Source organism: Tetrahymena thermophila (genome assembly GCF_000189635.1).
Source record: "Tetrahymena thermophila SB210 genomic scaffold scf_8254028, whole genome shotgun sequence".
NCBI classification, from domain to species: domain Eukaryota; phylum Ciliophora; class Oligohymenophorea; order Hymenostomatida; family Tetrahymenidae; genus Tetrahymena; species Tetrahymena thermophila.
In genome coordinates this window covers 199,998-219,240 of record NW_002476022.1, presented here as the reverse complement: position 1 = coordinate 219,240, position 19,243 = coordinate 199,998, and the positions used below count along the sequence as shown (strand labels likewise).

The 19,243-nt window shown below is 25.9% G+C and overlaps 2 protein-coding genes across 2 annotated transcripts; one reads left to right on the top strand and one right to left on the bottom strand. All coding sequences in view use genetic code 6, as the record gives it.

Moving 5' to 3' along the window:
- Window positions 1–679: 679 nt before the first annotated feature.
- On the top strand, window positions 680–4,462 carry TTHERM_00670650 (C3HC4 type (RING finger) zinc finger protein; the record flags this gene model as incomplete). The annotated part of the gene is made up of 1 exon (XM_001026386.2): window positions 680–4,462. The coding sequence occupies one exon, from the start codon at window positions 680–682 to the stop codon at window positions 4,460–4,462; it is 3,783 nt and encodes a 1,260-aa protein (XP_001026386.2).
- Window positions 4,463–5,806: 1,344 nt separating this feature from the next.
- Window positions 5,807–18,708, bottom strand: TTHERM_00670640 (PHD-finger protein; the record flags this gene model as incomplete). Its single annotated transcript, XM_001026385.3, has 5 exons — window positions 5,807–12,627; window positions 14,005–16,148; window positions 16,255–17,396; window positions 17,451–18,234; window positions 18,608–18,708. The coding sequence occupies 5 exons, from the start codon at window positions 18,706–18,708 to the stop codon at window positions 5,807–5,809; spliced, it is 10,992 nt and encodes a 3,663-aa protein (XP_001026385.2).
- Between the last annotated feature and the right edge of the window lie 535 nt (window positions 18,709–19,243).

Genomic DNA, 19,243 nt, shown 5'->3' with positions numbered 1-19,243 from the left:
ATAAAATAAATCATCTTTATTATCAAACAAGCATAATCTACTTAATTGTTTAATTGTTCAAATCCTGCTGTTTTATTAGAAACTATAAAATATTATATACATATATATTAAACGAATATCTTTATTATAAAATTTACTTCTTCGATATTGTTTTTTATTATACATATCTATTTTTACTTAATAATTATATAAATATACTTACATATCTCATTTACAATCATTATTCTATTTATAATTTATTTGCAATTTAAATAAGCACTTTAAATTATTTGAAAACCTTTTCACTATTTTTACTCTTACGTTTTAATCATATTTTTAATGGCAAATGTAGACATTACTTAAAAATAAAAAGGTAAAAGTCACTTTTTTACTACTTACTTACTAAAATATATTCTTTAATTTTTCATTTGAATTTTTCTATAACCTTTTATGGGATTTCAGATTTTTTTTTATTAAAAAATTATTGGTTTTTTGAGTAATTTGGTAAATTTTAAATCGCAACAAAATTTGATTAAAATTATTTCAGTATAGAAATTATATTATATTTCAAATATATTCAAAGTATTCTTGATTATCTAAGAATGTTCAATTTATGGTTAATATTTCAGGTTAATATGTATCTATGCATATTGGAATAATTAAAATATTGATTTGAAATACAAGAGATTATATAAAAATAATGCAAAAGTGCTTCAGTTAATAGTAATTTGTAGCTTTAATCTAATAAATAGATTTCAAACAAAATTAATTGTTTTTTCAAATTTAGTTGTTGGCACTTATTTCAACAAGCTTAGAAAATATCACTGAAATATCTGCAAGATAAATCAAAGCTGCTTTAGAGTTGAAGTTAAATTGCATGAAGAGCTAATATAAAATAAGGCCTTTGCAAAGAGAAAAGAAGCTTTTGCTTATTCATTAATTTTTAGTTTTTTTGTTCATTAACAATGTTCAATGTTCAATTAATTTAATTTAGAAAAAGACTATATAGAATTTTTAATAGTTTTAGTAAATATAGATAGGAATAGATAAGCAAGCACTAGGTTTGTAGTTAATAATTGAAGTTACCTTTTAACCATAAACAGCCAATACTATTAGCTAAAGCTAATTTGTTTTTCTAGCAGCGGAACCTAATGTTCAAGTTCCAGAATATTATAGTGTCCTCTTTTAGTAAAACTATTCATTGTATATGCAGTAGAATATTCATTTAGATATCGAAGGATTGGCTACTTTTCGCAAGTTTTAAGTTACAGAAATATCAAATGTAGTTAATAGTTAAATTGGCTTGTGGAACTTCGGTTTTTATGACATAAAATCTGATAAAACATCTCTTTATACCATTAATATTGATATATATTCTTATGGAAAAAATGATAGTTATTGCCCAGAGGGCTGCAATTCTTAAAGGAATAGTATGAATAAATGTAACTAATAGTAATAGATTAATTTTCAAAATTATTGTAATTGTGCGAATTAATTTTTAGGAGAATCATGCTACTTTTTTTCTCCTATAAATCCTATTGATGTAGATATTAATATGAATATTCCTCCTTTTACTTGGGGAATGGGATCTTTCAATTTAAGTGATTAATAAAGCAATCAATTTACTTTTGCTATTACATCACCTTATAGTAATTTAAAAATGTCTATTGTTTATGGCTCTGTTAGTTAACTATGGGTTCCAAATATTTTGTACGATAGCTACGATATACAGTCATCAAACATTTAACAAGTCGATTAATATCCTCCCTTAACTGAAAAAATTCAAAAAATGTTTGATGCAAACACACTTTAATAAATTTAATAATAATTTCCTTATCGTAGAAAGGATTATGATCAAGTTATAACAGTTGGTTTCTATAATTATAGCCCTTCGCAAACAGCTAAATTTGTATTTAGACTTAAATAAGTAAATTCTAGTAGCTCAGATATCTCTGGCTTAAACTAAACTACTATGATCCTCTTCATAGTATTTGGATGTGTTATTATTTTTTGTGTTACTCCAATAACATATTTTTGTGTAAAGTAAAAAAAAAGACAAGAACAAGATTTCTTAAATCAAATTTTAAATAATAATTTGTAAATTGGTTAAATAAGTCCTAATTAAGCAATTTCAGGTCCTGTTTCAAATAGCTAAAGTAATTAAGGTGCAAATTCAAACTAAAATGAAATCCTAGAGTAGCTTAATTTACCTATTAATCAGCTAGTAATACGAGGTAATGATGCATATCATAACTAAAATATTTAAGGATAACCTAATTAGATTATATAATTCTAGGCTCCAATAGCTCCTATACAGGACATTCCAGTAGATAGACTAAAACCGATTAAAAAAATTGTTCCAATTACAAAAGAAACAATAAATCGTTTTATGCCAAAATAAATTTATTAAGATTTAATGCGTTTATATCCCACTCTAAAGCAAGAAGGAGAGGAGTGTACTGTCTGCCTAGAAGGATTTGAACAAACAAGTGAGTGTAGGATAACTCCTTGCTATCATTTATTTCATTCTGAATGCTTAGAGGGTTGGTTCTAAAAGCACTCTACATGTCCTTACTGTAGAAATTCTTGTAATAGAAAAGGGATCATAAGATTTTTGCAATAGGGTTAAAGCAATTCTTATGTAAAAAGAATGTAGTAACCATTTTAAAAAGAAAAAGAAAGCAGCAACTTCAGTAAATAGATTAAATCTGATGGTAATGTTTAATTGGAAGAGGTAGAAAATAATAATGCAATAGACGAGTGGTAAAATCCAGCTACTCTCTCCCCTGGGCGCCGATAACACTATTTTTAAGAAAATAGTCCAGAGCCAAACTCAATCAATATTGGAGGATAATAATCTCACAATAATAATCAAAATTCAGAAAATGCATAGCAATTAGATTTCAATTAAGTCTAAAATAATAATCATAATCATAGTAATAATAATAATAATAATAATAACAACAACAATAACAGTAATCATAGTGTTCACACATTTAGTTCACCAAATAAAATGTAGAAAAAATCTTCAATTATAGAAAATGTTCTTTCAGCTATAAATAAGCCTTTGCAATAAATTATGGGTTTTTCTCTAAATAATCATAGCTCTCATAACATTAGCAGCAATAAGAAATAAAATAACAATAACAGTTAGTCTTCACATCAAAAAGAAAATTAAGAAAATGAATTAAGGAAATCTATAAAGCTTGATCAAAATAGCTTCAGAAATGTGAATAATGAAAACAAAAGCAATGTAAATATCAGTTAAAAAAACAATAATTAATTACTTTCGGGAAACTGTTTGAGTTAAAATGCATTTATAGATTAAGGACATGAAATATTTTCTTTTATTTCACCTAATTTATCATAAATACAAAACAACTAACAACACGACATACTATTAAGCCTCAATAATAGTGTTCAAAAGAAATAATCATTTGTTAATGATTAAGGATAATAAAATGGTGTGCTTTCTCCAGAGAATTCCTTTTAGATGGTATCCACGACTCGTAAAATGTTTGCTGAATAAGAGTATCAAAATAAATTAATGCACTACAACCACTAAAAGATGAATTAGTTAGATAAACAATATGTCTAAAATGAATATCTTGAAAAACCTGCATTAGGAAGAAGATAATCTATAAATAACATCAGTTATAATTTAAATTAAGATAAAGGTGAGGATTTGTAAATTATCTACGATAGGTACAACTAAAATAGTTTCATTGGTTAACGAAGGAATATGTTTATAAACGAGGCAGATTTGATAGACAATTATGGAAATGGAAATGTTGATAATGACGATGATGATGAAAATGGAACCAGTATGGTAAACTATAAAAAAAATAAATAGCAAATATATGTACTATCCAATAGAAACTCAGTAATTAAAAAACCAATGGGCTTGAAATCACAGAGAAGTAAAGTTGAAGGAGAAGATCCTTCCAATTTGAGATAAACTGAGTAAGATGTATCTTCAAGAGCAAATTAGATTCCTCTAGCTACCCGTAATATTCTTAATTCATAACCTCGATTCTTCTAAGAGACAAATAGACGTGAATCATTGAACATAGACTGCACATAAAACAGTGAAAAATCTAAAAATAAGCAATTCTCAGAAAATGTATAAAACTCAAGTTTTAATAGAACTCAAGACGAGTAAAGATTTTAGTAAAAAAACCTTAAAATCAACTTTAATCATTACAAAGATGAAGAAATTCTGTATGGCTAATCAGAATTTGCCACAATTACTGCTAATGTTTTAGAAAATATCAAAGATGAGACATAAAAATAATAGCAACCTGAAGAGTTAAGTGATAAGCAATTCAAAGATATCAAGGTAGTAAATAAACTTATAGTATTAGATGACGATGATGATGAATCTAATGAAGCAGAAAGCTAAAAATAATAAGTCCCTCCAAACAATATATCATTAAATAAAATAAAAAATACTGAACAATAAATTAAATAAAACAACTAATGATATCAAATTATTACTTTTTACTTAAAATTTTAATTCTAAATTTTGAAATTAATTACAATTATATCAACAAAAATTTTAAAAACTAATCTAATTATTTTAATTTTTCGAAAACTAATAATAATAAATTAGAGATTACACTTAATTCGTTAATAAATTAATCAATCATCAATTAATTAATCATTCAATAAATAAATAAAATTATTGTAAAAAAAAATGGTTTTATTAAAAAATAAAATATTTTCATACTGAAAAATTAATTGCTTCATAATTAAAAATAAAAAGAATATTTATGTAAAATTAACAAATTTTTAATTTAGTATTAGATAATATATATTTGTAATAATGAAATTTAAGTTTGAGATAAATTTTCTCAATGAAATTTTTTTTAAAGTCCTATTTAAATTTTAAATTACTAATTAAATTAACAAAATTTTTTGTTTGTTTTATTAATAAATTAGTTAAAAATAAAATTAATTCATTATTATATTTTAATAATAATAGATTAATGAGAATAAAATAAGTTATCAAAATTAGACAACTAAGAAATAAGAGTATTAATTATAATATTGTATAAAAGATAAAATAGATACAACCAAAATAATATACTGAAATTAAAACTATTAATAATAAAAATAAAAGTATATAAAATTGATACAATTTGAAATACATTAGAACAACATCTATCTTTTGTAAGGCATATTAAACATAGCTATTTATTGCAGAATTTAGTAATATCATTATGAATATTTATTTATTTATTATATTTAATTATATATAATATTTTTTATTAACAATTATTTCTTTTTCAGTTGTATAGTGTTGCAGACTAAGAAAAGAAACTCTTTTAAATGTTAACTATGATAGATTTCAGCTAAGAATCTTGCTCTAAAAGCTAATAAGTATCATGAGATAGTTAATCTTAATTAATAACTATTAGCTTGTTTTATGAACAAACAAACTTTCTTATTATCTTTGTTAAAGATAAATAGTAAGTTTTAATTAGTTCATTATAATTTTTATATAGTGGTTAATATCTTTAATGAACAGAATAATTGATTTATAAGTTTAGATAGAATAAATTGAAGTTTATTATGTTTAATTTGGTATGGTATGGCAAGGTATCAAGAGAAATAATTATAAAATTTAAATAATATATGATTTTTGTTTGATTGATTGTTGAAAGATTTACTTGGATAATAAATTTATATATCTTTCATATTTTGAAATGAAGTTATTGATTGATTGTGTTTATTTATTGTCTTTCAATTTGATAATTAAGGTAGATAGGTAGGTAAATTATATCATTTTTTTTGTTAATTAATTGAATATATTTTAGAAAATTACTCAGTTGTATTTAAGGTTATTAGGATTTAGTATCTAGTCTTTTTATTCAAACTAATCAAAATCAAGCAGCTCTTAGCTTTCATTAGGATTGTTTATTTAAAAATTCTTTTAACTTTAGACATATTTTTGATTATTATGGTGGTCTAAGAGTGGAGTAGCAGTATCGTTAACTTTTGTTGTTTAGACGTGTTCTTATTCATGTGCTTATCCTTTGTTTCGATTATTAGCTTTCCTATTTTACCTTGAATTTTATGAAGAAGTCTAAGCCTTAGTTTGCTTTTTCTTATTTATTTTTCCTTTGACTGTTAGTTTTTATTCGTTTGAGTGAGTTTCTTCGTAAGAGTGTTGACTATTCAGAGAAAATTGGTTAGTGATTTCTATTTATTCATTCTAATTATTTGCTTATTAGTTGTTATTAACACAACTAGAAAAAGACTCATCATTCTATTCCTATTCACTAGGGTCTAATCCTTTTTTTGTTTAATTTGTATTCTATTGAGAACTTGGAGGCTACTTTGAATTTTTTTTATTTTTTTGCTTTGGAGTTCCTTCTTGTGGGATGTTAGTCTATGAAGTTTATTTTTTTTTATTTTGCAAATTATTTTGAGGCAAATTACTGCTTGTATCTTCCTCATTTTAACCTTACTCGTTAACAAATTAAGAAAAAGCATTTTGCTGCTACTTTATAAATTAAGAATTATTCACAACTTAGGCATATACAAAATCATTATCCTCCTTAATTAAATTATGCTTGTAATTTTTGGATTTTTGTTAGCGTAAATTGTATTTGGTTTGATTAGCTTATTGCTAATTGTCTGAATTTTAGGCTAACAATTTAAGATTGTCGCCTTCTAAATCTTGCTTTTGAACCTACTCTTAAGTGTTTTTATCTGATGGGCTTTTTGATCTTTTTAAATGTTATGTATTAATTTTGACATCAAGGTAATTTGAATTTTGGGTGTTTTCATTTGTAATTTGCTATTCTTCTTTTTCATCTACTTACGGTTTATTTTAAACATGATCAGTTTCTGTCTGTACTTGTAATTTTTACTATTACTCTACTATAAATTGCTATTCTTAGTTACGTGTTAATTCATCCTCTTGATTAACCTAACAATTATTTTCTTGAATTATCTCAGTATTTACTTCAGGGTTACACTAATCTTACTATTAAATTTCTTTATTTATTTCAATTTCATTTATCTATTCTTCCTCTTCATCGTTTTCTACTGATAATAGTGAATTCCTTGATCCTATTTTTTTTTATACTTTTTTCTTTTTATTCTGAGCCGCAAAAATGCTTGTGCCTTTCCCTATTTTGCCATTTTTAGCAAGACTCCTAGCAGTACTAAGGACCTTTTAAATTTCTTGATTATTTGTTAAAGCTCCATTTTATTTATTAGGAGGAGATGCACCTCTTGAGTTTGAAATTTGTTACATGTTTTCTAAAGAAGAGGAAGACTGTTCATTTTAATTGTATTTCTATTAATTCCTTCTTGGCTTGGTCCTTTTATTTCTTCCAAATTTTCCTATTCCTCTCTTTTAGGCATACTTTTAGTCATCAGCATCTTCTTCATCAAAATCATCGTCATCAAATTCATCCTATGACTCATTTTCTATACCAAATTCTTCATCCTCATGATCTTCTTCATCATCATCATTATATTTACTTGTTAAACCTTTCTTTCCTTTTTACTTTGGTTAGCTTTATTTTTAATCTTTCTTAGATATGCCTTTAAACTCTTCTTCTTATTCAATATTTGTGCTTTGTTTTTTCTCAGAAATAATTTAAGTTAGTGCTTGTAAGGATGATTGTTGTTGATTTGTATGTTTATCTTAAGTAATTGGCTAACTGTTGCTAAATTCTTTTAAATTTATTTTGTTTAGTGTATTTTCGAAGCTTGAGTAACCTTAGTTATATGAGGAATCTTAATTTTCTTCTTCTTCATCTGCATTTAAGAAGCTGGAATACTAGCTTTTTCCCTTCTAGTTATTATTCACTAATCTCCTACTGCTACGTCTATTTTTGCTTGTCTCTCCAGTTCCTCCACTAAGCGAAGATTAAGAAATAAGACTTGCTTTTTACTAACCTTTCTTCTAATTCAAAACCCTTCTTCTATTTACTTCTTTCTTTGTATCATCTTATGAATATTCATTTTCAATCTAGTCTTAGTAATCATCTTGAATATCCTAATTGCTCTTTTTACCACTTAATTAATTATGTTGCTATTAATTTCTTGATAGATTCCTTCTCGATCTTCTCTTATATTAAGAGTTCTCTTCCTCATCATCATATTCATCATCCAGTTCTTCCTCTAATACATTTCTATTATCAATATCATCCAAAGAATTGCCTTCTTCAATCATGTTGTTTGTATTGGCAATATTTTCATCTTCATAAAAGTCCTCAACATTCTACAAGCTATGGTGATTTTATAGATTTTGTTAGTTGACTAGCATTAAATGTTCTTATTCTTTCTACTCTGCAGCTTCTTCTTCCATTTCTTCTATTTCAAGTTGATGAAGTTATTCTTTGAGATTGGGATTTTATTGGTAAAATTGTTCTTATTGTTAGTAACTTATTTCTATCTCTTTCCTATTTAATTTTATTTTAGTATAATACTTATAATTTTCCATGTATTCTTTTGCTAAATTAGCTATTTCATTCCACTATTCTTCCTCCTAAGTTCTCTATTTGGTTATTGATTATTGATACTCTTAAAACGTAGTATATTAGCATATGTTACGATAATTTATTTGGTACCTTCTATAATAAACTTATTCATCATAGTTTCTATTCTTTCTATCTGCATGTTCTTTGCACTTGAAGAAAATTTTCAAGCCTAGGTGCTACAAATTCTAAAAGTCACTATCAACTATTGTTTTTTCACATTCAGTATCTTCCTCCCTACTATCGAGCCATACCTCAAATCCGTTAAGAAAGGCACAAAGGGGGTGAATATAGTAATTGCATCCTAAGTCTTCATAATCTTCATCTTCTTCATCAAGTAGCTCATCCTCTTCATATTCTCCGCTAATAGAATACTCTACTTCTTCATCTTAGCTTTCTTCTTATTTAATTATATCATTTTCTTCCTTTATTTAGCAGCTTTTTTCAAGATCTTCCTCTTTTATTTCATTTTATTTCTTTTCTGAGCTAATCTCAGTTAGTTCTTTCACTTCTGCTAACATCAGGTTACCATTTTCACTCTCTTTTTCTAAATCTTAAAATTCTTACTTGCTATCAATAACTTAGCTCTATTAACAGTTTCTTTTTTTATACAATTTTTATTTTTAAAGTGTGTGAATTTTTTCAAAAGACTTGCGTGGTTTACCAAAGTGACAACATTTGACCTTTAAACCTTTTTTAGAATGACAAAACTCACAAGCTATATGATTTTATTTCTTAACATCATCAGATATTGATGTATGAGTCACAGTGTCTCTTAATTACAATCTTTAATCTTTATAGATTGCATAATTAAACAAGAAGAGGCAAGTAGGATGATAGAAATAAGAGTCATCAAAGATAGATATAACTGGTAAGAGAGTCTCAGTACATAGTTTACAATGAAATTGCTTGGAAACCTCTTCTTTTAGAGGTTATTTTTAACAACTGTTTGTATTTTTCTTTTTCATAATTTATTAATTTTTAATTTCACATTTTCTGCACAAAAATTTCTCTTCTGGTATAAAATCTATGCCATAGCAGTGCTTATGAAAACTACCACTGCATTACGAGCAGTAAACAACAGTGTTATTCTCATTATTAACATGATGAAAGCAAACGCTACAATCGATTTCCAAAAATTTACTTTTATTCTTTTGTTTTTATTTTTTCTTCTTTTTGTTATTGCTAGAAGCAGAAATCTTATTTTTTTAGTCTACTTTTCTTTAATCGCTTTCAATATCATCAATATCTTTATTTCTATTAACTGAAGGAGACTCGAGTCTATCACTTTCTTAAACTGTTTCTAGACCATCAATTGAATTCTCATTTGATAAAATGGTTGCATTTTCATCTTCCAGTATCCTCTTAATGCGATTACTTCTTCTCGAGTTTCTTTTTAACTCTTCCTTTTTCTTATTTTCATGCTCAATGGGATTGCTTTCCTCTTCATCACCATCTTCATCTTCATCATTATAATCATCTTCTTCTTCGTCTTCATTATCATCATTCTATTTGCTTCTTTATTTTTTATCTTTGTTAAATTATGACTTTTCTTCTCCTTAGTCATCATCTTCTTCATCCTCTTCTTCTTCTTGTTTCTAATTTTTCCTCTTTGCTCTTTATAATGATTACAATTAACGGGCAAGTAGCTGCTATTAATTCAAATTCTCTTTCTCTGTTGAAGACATTTTTTCTAACATTTCTTTCTCTTAGAGAACTTCACTTCTAGAAAGATTTATACCTGTTTTTTCTTCTGCCTCATATTTAAAATAATTTTCAGAGTCATATCTTTGCCTGTCACTGAATCCCAATATCAGGTTCTTTCTTATTGTTAACCACTTTAGATTATCATTTATTTTTACTGATAATTCTCTTAACTCCAAGTAATTGCCTTCTTACTTAGAATTTTTAAAAACATTTTCTTTAAGTTGATTTAATTACTGATGGGTTTAAAGCTTAGTCAATTCATACTCCAAAGCAAATATGTTGCATTCAATAGGAGATAAGTTATTGTTTTATGCTTAAAGATATTCCTTGGTTGTCTCGCTATCTGAATCATCCTATTCAGAATTTTCATCTTTTAATTTCTCTTACTTTGATTTTTAGTTTTTCAAAAATTTATTAAGAAAATTAGTTGCTTAAAATGAGCTGTAAACTGCAGAGGAATTGAGGCTTATCAATTTTTTTAGCTTGATTGTTATTTTATTTTTATCAAATAAAAAATCATTTGAATTTTAAGCTGGAGTGGTTTGCTTTAATTATTGTATTGGAATAATTTAATTATTTCCTATAAATTGTTTACATAATTCAGGTTCATATTTGCTTAAATCCTGTTTATCTTTATTTTATTTACTATATTTTTTATTTTTATTATGTTCTTACTTTTCAGTCGAATTTTATATTTAGAGTGAATAATCTAATTTCTAAAAAATATCTTCAATTTTTGGTTTACTATTTTAAGGTACTATTTCTATTTTAGATACTAATTTATCAAATATATTTTTATCTTCACAAGTCAAAGGTCTTTTTTTATCATACATTTTTAATTTAAACACTGCTAATATTCCATTATTAGGCTACTAGAGTCTTTTTAAAAGAAGAGATGAATTATCTTAATTATCACTTCCTGTATAGTCGTTGCTATTTAACTAATTGTAAAATAAAACACTAAAGTAATTTGGATGTTTAAATGGAACAGGCTCTTCGTCATAATAATCCTTAGCTATTAAATAATATAATGAGGAATTCTCTGTTACTCCGCTTTATATCTACTAGATTAATTTAATAGGAGGAATATGTTTTGTTAACCCGTTTTCATCTACTTCTACAATGTCGAGGCTTTAAAGCATTTCAGAAATATTTTTAGATTTTTCAATTTCAAGCATATTAAAAAAACCTTCTTTTATTTTATTTGGAAAATAAACTTCATCTATTTAATCCCACCATTGAAAAACAGATTCTTCATCTTCACCTTAAGGAAAATTTTTAACAATTAGTTTAGCTGGATCAATACCAAAATAAGGATCTTTTTCTTTTTGTAAGTTTTAGCTACTTAGATTAGCTGCTTATCCCTTTTTAGTCTACTTTTACTGAGTTTGAGCTGCACCTTAATTATTAAATATACCTCCTAGCTTAGATTTATTTCTTGAAGACGACTACTAGTTATTTTGACTAGATTAATGTTGAGGTAACAAATGCTAATAATTTTCAGGTGAACAGTAATCCCAAAAGCTTTCTTCTGATTCAGTCATTTCTTCACGAAAAAGATCCTCTTCTCTAATATTTTCTACATTTTCATCAATTTGTTTTAACGTTTTTAAGCTAGTAAGAGTTTATAAATTTAGATTTGTATTGCTAGGACCTTAAAACAATTATTCAGAAGATTATATTGAAGAATGTCTATTTTATACTCCATGATTTTATTAAGCTGAAATTTGAGTTTAAGAAGTCTGTTGAACAGTAGCATTCAACGCTAAATTTGCTCCTGAAGGATTCCTAAATGGAGCTCCTTAATTATGATATAGATTGCTTATATTATTGGATTTTATCATATTATTTGAATCGAACTAGTCGATACTTGGATGACTATTTGAAGGAACAGCCAAATTTTATTATGAGGAAATTTATTAATTATAAGATTACTATTAAGATGAGATACTTCTTTATTATTATAATGATTAGATACTGTTCTGTTTTTCCAAATTGTATTATTGCTAAGAAAATTAGTTTGATTATTAAGAATAATATTAATTATTTTATGTAGGGTTGAAAGAATGATTTAGATTGTTTGTAACTACGGTGCCTGTGTTTATCTAATTATTAGAGTATTTTTTATTACTATTATTGAAATCTTAATTTTTTTAATCTCTATATAAATTGGATTATAATTATCCACCTCCGCCTTATTAGAACTAATTAGGATAAGGAAGGTTGGTATTTTGTGCTGGATTTTATATATAATTATTATTATAATTTGTGAGTTCATTATTTTTTTAATGAGGTTGTGGAAATGGGTGATGTTGATAAGAGTTTTATTATATAGGTTAGTTTTATTTAAGTGGAGCTTCATGTAAATTTTCTAAAGCAAAATTTTAATTACTGAATTATTAACGATAGTCTTTTTATTCTGTTGGAACCTTAGAAATATCACCTATATAATAAAATAAAGAAAAATTATTAAATATAATTAATTAATTTCTTACTAATAATATGAAAATTTATATATAGAGTGTTTATGTATTTTGGTTTTTTTAATTTTAAAATACTCCCATGTTTTCCTACGAAAAATAAACAAAATCTTTATCGTGATAAAACAAAAATATTTCAAATTGGTTAAAATAAAAATCAAAAATAAAAAGGAATTAAAACAAGTGATTAAAATAACAGATAATTATTGTATAAAAGAAAAGAGATGACTAAATAATAAATGTTAAAAAAAATAGATATGAAGTATTTATAAATTTGGGAAAAAATGAATGTGTTTTCATCATTGTCTTCAATATAAAATTTAAGGAAGAGTCAACGAAATAAGCAAACATATCTGAAATTTACAACAAATTTATTTTCAAAATATAGATTATTGAATTAATTATAGTAATCTCTTTTCTATCTTATACTTGTTCACTCCAGATGATTTATTTATTTATTTATTTAATTAATTAATTGAGTTTATAATTTATTTATCTATTTGTGAGGTATATAAATAATAAAAGGTTTTTTTTATTTTTTGTGTTTTGGTGGATTATTGCTATGAACATATTAATTAGTTTTTATTTGAGAGATTGTGCTTTATTTAATTAATTAATAGTTATTTCTCTCTACCTTCATATTCTATTGTTTATTTTTGTAATTATTTTATTACCTTTTTTTTATTAGGTTTTGTTTAGTGAATTAAAAATTATCACAAAATTATAAAATTTTATCTTTCTATGTTTGAATTTTTCTCTTTTATTTATATTTCTTTATTTATTTTTTATTGGTTGGTGGAGTGATTTAAATTATTGAAAAAAAATTTTTTAAATAGATTAATATATTATGAATCCTTAGTCTCCAAAATTTCGCTTTCTCATTAAACTTACACACTTGTTTGAAATAAATTGCTTTTAAATAATTGATTGCTCCTTTCAGTATTTATTTCATTTTTTCTATTTGATTCAATTTTTTAATTTAAATATAGCATCGTCTGCTTTGGGTAGCTTGGTTTAATCCCTATTAAGTGACTTTTAAGTGTTTGCAATGAATAAATAGCTAACAATTATTTATTTTTTTATTGTTTACTAGCAAAAGTTTTATTTTATTAAATTATTTAAGTAAGTAAGATGTAGGATGGAGGGAGGGAGGGAGAGATTTTAAATGGAATGAGAGCTTATTTGAGAAAGTAGGTGGAGAATGTAAATTTTGAATTGTAATAAGAATAATTTTAGAAGCTTAATAAATGAGAGTAATTAATTAATTAAGTTAATGAAGGATTTTCCATTTAATTTAATAAATAAATTAATCGAATTTCAAGAATTTATTTCTTTATTACCTTGATTTTAATTTTAAGGATGATAACTCCCGATATCATTCTTAAAATCTTAACTGGCCGGTTAAACAAGATTTCCTTAAGGATATTATTGTTGATGAAGATGATGAGCTGGATTTTGGGAATTAACTTTCTAATTTTAATTTAATTGTCCCTAAACAATTTGTTGGTTATTAGTACCATTTACTAGATTTTATTAGACGTTCTAGCTTACTTTTTGGTATGGAGGCTGCTACTATTGATGTGTAGGATGTGTAGGGGGGATAACCTATATTTAAGGTTACTAAGCTTATGAAGGGTTTTGATTTAAAAAGGGTACATTCTATTAACCAAATTTCCCCGAATTTTAACTGCTTAATTGAGGTTGAGGTGCCATTTAGCCATAGTTTTAAGAGCCTGGATTTTATGATAATTTAATTTACTTATTCATAAAATTTTGATTCTACAAAATTTAGCCTTGAACAATCTAATGCTGTCTCATCATCATTTATTATTATTGCTATTGATAAACCATTCTTTCATGGTATTAATATTATTAAATTTAATGTTGCACTTCTACTAATTCTACAAAAAATGGTTTGTAAGAGTCATTAATCAAGGGGCCTGATTTCTTTTTAAGAGCTTAATGAGGTCTTATTTACTACTTGAAAGGTTAGACGTTTTATGGCCTGTTCATTTACTAAGCAGCAATATTGCTAGGTTAAACACTGCCAGAAGGATGTCTAGGAAGCTAATTGTTTTAAATTTATTATTGATGTTCGAAAATAGGGTTTTATGGATTTTCTAAAACAGGAGGTAGTGATTGCATAGAAGATTGCTTACTCAAAGGTGGGGGATGAATAATATTTTATGAAGGCTAAGGATGTGTAAGTTACTATGGTGGTGGTTAAAATTGATTGGCCTTAGATGGATTTTACTAAATATTTTAAACATGCTATTGATACTAAGCTTAATTGAATTTTTAATCCTTCTAAATTTGCAGATTTTATCTTTAAACTTAGATTCCTAAAGAAGTTTAGCTCTTGAAGTCTAGACTCTCTTAGCTTTCCATTTTGTTAGCTATGTTATTTTCTGATCCAAATTACTACTAGGGATTATTGTTGTTTTGAATATTTTGAGAGTTATTTTCTTATATTTAATTCTAATTCTGCTATAAAGTTGAAGATTCATCTTTCATTTATTAGGTATGAGTTTATTGATTACTTTGACCTACTACTTCCTCTTCTTCCTATTCCATAGCAGTTTACTTTTTACCTTTCTTTTTATCCATTTTCTTTTAGGCTGATTTAGTATGCTTTAAAGGAATGTCATTTGTCTTTGCTACTTCGTTTTAAGGTTCAGTATCTTTTTTACCTCTTTTTCCACCTCTTTTTTTTGTTTCAGGTGCTGCAACCACTGCTGCCACAGGTTCCTAAACAATAAATTTAGGTTGAATATTTGGTTCTTCAATATTCATTTAATTATCGTTTTCTTAAGCTTGCAAAGTTCCATTTTACTATCCACTCTAATTGAATTGTGGTAGTGCGTTATCATTTATTAGCTATTGTTAATTAGATAAAGTATGAGGAATTAGTGAAGGCTACTAATTTTAAGGAATAAATTATTGCTATTATGAAGGCCTTCTGTACATAGGTACACTAAAATTTCCTTGATCGTTTTAGGGAAAACTCTGTGCACTCTACTAAGACCTTTCTCTTTGAGGTGGTAAGTTAACTCGAGGCTTTTCTTAAATAGGTGCAAAAGATCCATTTCCTTAAACTCCATAAGAGAAGTTATTATTTTATTAATTATTCTTATTATTATTTACGTAATTTTGTTAAACGTTCTAATTAGGAATCTATTGGTTCATTCCTTAATTGTTGAAATTCTAATTAGGTACACTTTAAAACTATTAATTTTAGTAATTTTAATTACTGAATCCCTAATTATTTTAATATGGAACCTGCTAATTTTAGGCCATTCCTTACTAGTATTAATTACTGTTTGGGTAGTTTTAATTTTAATAATAATGCTGTTACTTCTAATTGAATTTATTAGAAGTTGCTGGCTAAGCATTTTATTATTGATTTAAGTTTCTAAAATCACCGTTAGTAGGAGGAGCTTAAGCTTGAAGTGGGGCTAATCCAGGGGTAGATTATATAGTAGAACTTTTATTTTTTAAAATAAATAAATTCAATAAAGAATAAATAAAAAATATTTATCTAATTCTAATAACAAGCAAAGTTAATGAAAATGCTAAAAGTTAAATCATACTTTGTTTTTTGATACTGTGAATTATCAGTCAAGTTATCTGCATAACCTTATTAACTTTGCACTGCTTGCTATTAATCTTAGGCTTTTCTGCTCTGCTATTAGAGTTGTTTTAATTTTATTTGATCAGTAATATCAACACTTATGCCATTTGGATTGGTATCAACATTAGGATGCATAATTTTTCTTCCAGTTGAATTCGTAATAAATGTTTATGCTGGTGTATTGCTGTTTTATGTATTCGCCTAATATTCCTAAGTAGTTTATTTATTTAATCTAGCAGGTGGGTTATTGCTTGTGAAACTGTATGTATTATCATGAGTTTGAACAGGATCAATAGCAGTACCAACTTGCTAATTATTTTACTGTAAATTATCCTATCTTTCGTAGCTATTTTAATTACCATAATTGTCGTTATTATACATATTATTATATCCACCAACATCTGCAAACTGAGCACTTTGATAATTGCTGGTAAATCCTCTTTGAGTTGATTGATTTTGATGCAAATTATAAGCATTCTAACCATTATTATAATCTTAATTTATTGGTTAGACTCCTTAAAATTATTTTGGTTAATTAAATTAGTTAACAGGTTGCATGGGATCTTCATTAAACCCTTATTAATTTACATTTGATGTTTATTTGTAAATACCTTGATTTTACTATTAAATTGGTTGAATTGTTGGATTATTAGGCTAACTAGAATACTGAACCTTTGGATTTTAAGGGTTGTATGTCGCTGATTATTACTAATATTATTAAGAATTAGAATCCCATTATCTATAAGCTTATTAATTTTTAGGATATTGACCAACTGGCTAAGTTTAAGGAACTACCGATGTAACTTTTTACTAATCTCCTGCTGAATGCTAATAATAAGGATCCTAAACTGGAGGTATTGCTGAGTTCTAAGAATTGTACTGTGCTACTTCCCCCACAGTGGTTTGTTGAGTAGGTGGGATTACTGAATTTTAATCATATGCTTAATTATTGTTTGGAATTTAATTACCCCCTTAATAAGTCATACGAGGAGAAGGAGGTGGTATTTAAACAGGGCGCCCTTAAAGATCGTACTATTAGTATGTCTATTGCTAATTATTTGAATACTCCTAATTCAATTTCTACTACTGATGCTAGGAAAACTATTCATTTTAAAAATCGTTTACTTAAACTGATTTTTTTTATTTTTAAAATACTTAAGGATTGCTAATCGGTTATGATGTCTAAACTAATTTTTGCTAATTTGAGCTATTCTTAACATACTATTAAGGGTTTTAGGTTTGAGGAGCAGCTGGAAATTGCTATATAATTTAAGGTTGATATCCCTACATTTCTCCCTAATTGAACTATTGCTTATTTTGATTCACATTACTATTCCCATATGCTTAAATTGCTTGCTATTTTTACTAATTATAATGTTATCCTTGATTTTAATTGTATGCATTCTAATCGTACTTTTAGCCTAACAAATGCTCACCGCTTTTAAGGTGATTAGGCTGATGAATTGGCTATTTAACCTGATAATTAAACTAACTTTATGGCTATGGATTTTAAGAATTTTAAAAAACTTTTTGCATTATTTGTTCTTGTATTTAGAGAATATTAAAACCTCCTCCTACTCTTTTTTGCGTGTGCTTAAAACATAAAAACTTTAGTTTGCATGGAATTTCTTCACTTTCTAAAAAGATGTCGTATACTTGCATTTCATATATGCATCTTAAATCTAAAGGAAACGCACAATGATGTTTCGAACATCTATTCTTCTTTTAGATACAACCCATCTCCAAACACTCGTTATAATGACAATTAATGATGAATGGTCTAGATCTCCAATCAAAGGATTATTTACAATTTTAACAAGAGAAAACTTGATGTTTAAGAATTTCTTCTAAACCTCTCACTTCCCAATTTCCATTTACCTATAAAAGACGGGTATCTTTGAATAAAAGTGAGCATGAAATATGCACATCGACTTCCTCACTACAAAAATTTTGTTGAAAAAAAAATAAATGTTAACAAATAATAATTGAAAATTGTATAAAATAATTTTTATAAAGTGAAATTTTTTTCTTTTCTGTTTACCGATTTAACTTTAAAAAACAAACACGCATGCATAATAACAGCAATTAAATGGTTTATACAAAAACTAAAATATTTAACCTCTAATATATTATTACAATTCTTCCTATTTAAAATTTATGCTATTATAACCTTCCTCTTTTTTTTCGCTTTCTCGTTCTTTAGCAATGCTGCTAGCATCAAAACAAGAAAAAAAGAAGAATCAATTAAAGCTAAAGCTTAAAACAGAAAAGAAAAAGAAAAAATAATCAAGAAAAAGTAAAAATGAATTTACGGAATTTCTTTATACTGTCCCTAGAGTTTAGACTTATCGAAGAAGCCGCGCACTGTATACTCCTTGCTCTTGCTATTTTTGCATAGGTAGCAGCTAGTCATTTAGTTATTCAATCCTTGTCAAGATTTCTCTCGATGCTATATTCCTATTCTCACTCTATATTTCTACTTTATATATTCAATTTTGTATGATTATCTTTTAAGTATTTGTGTATTTCCTTGTTAATTTAGGTTTACTTGTTTTATTTTTTTTTATTAAATTTTTTCCCTCTCCTCTCTTTCTCACTCTAATTTTTTGATTTTCATAAAATATTAATTTACAAACAAAAAACAAACACTACATTCATTCATTGATTTAAGCAATCAATCAAACAATCATAAAAAATCTCATTTTTATGCATAGGGCTAAGACAGACTATTTCACTAAGTTTATTTGTTAGTATTATTTAATAAAGCTAAATGGGTTTATAGTATTAATCCTTCATAGACATTTGCATTTTTCTATTTATATTTATTGGTTGACCATAAATGACTTTATTTATTTAATCATCTTCAAATTAAGAATTTTTACAAAGCAAAAAATAGAGCATATTTGCTTTATTAATTTTTTAATAGCTTGCTAAATGAGCTTCATTTT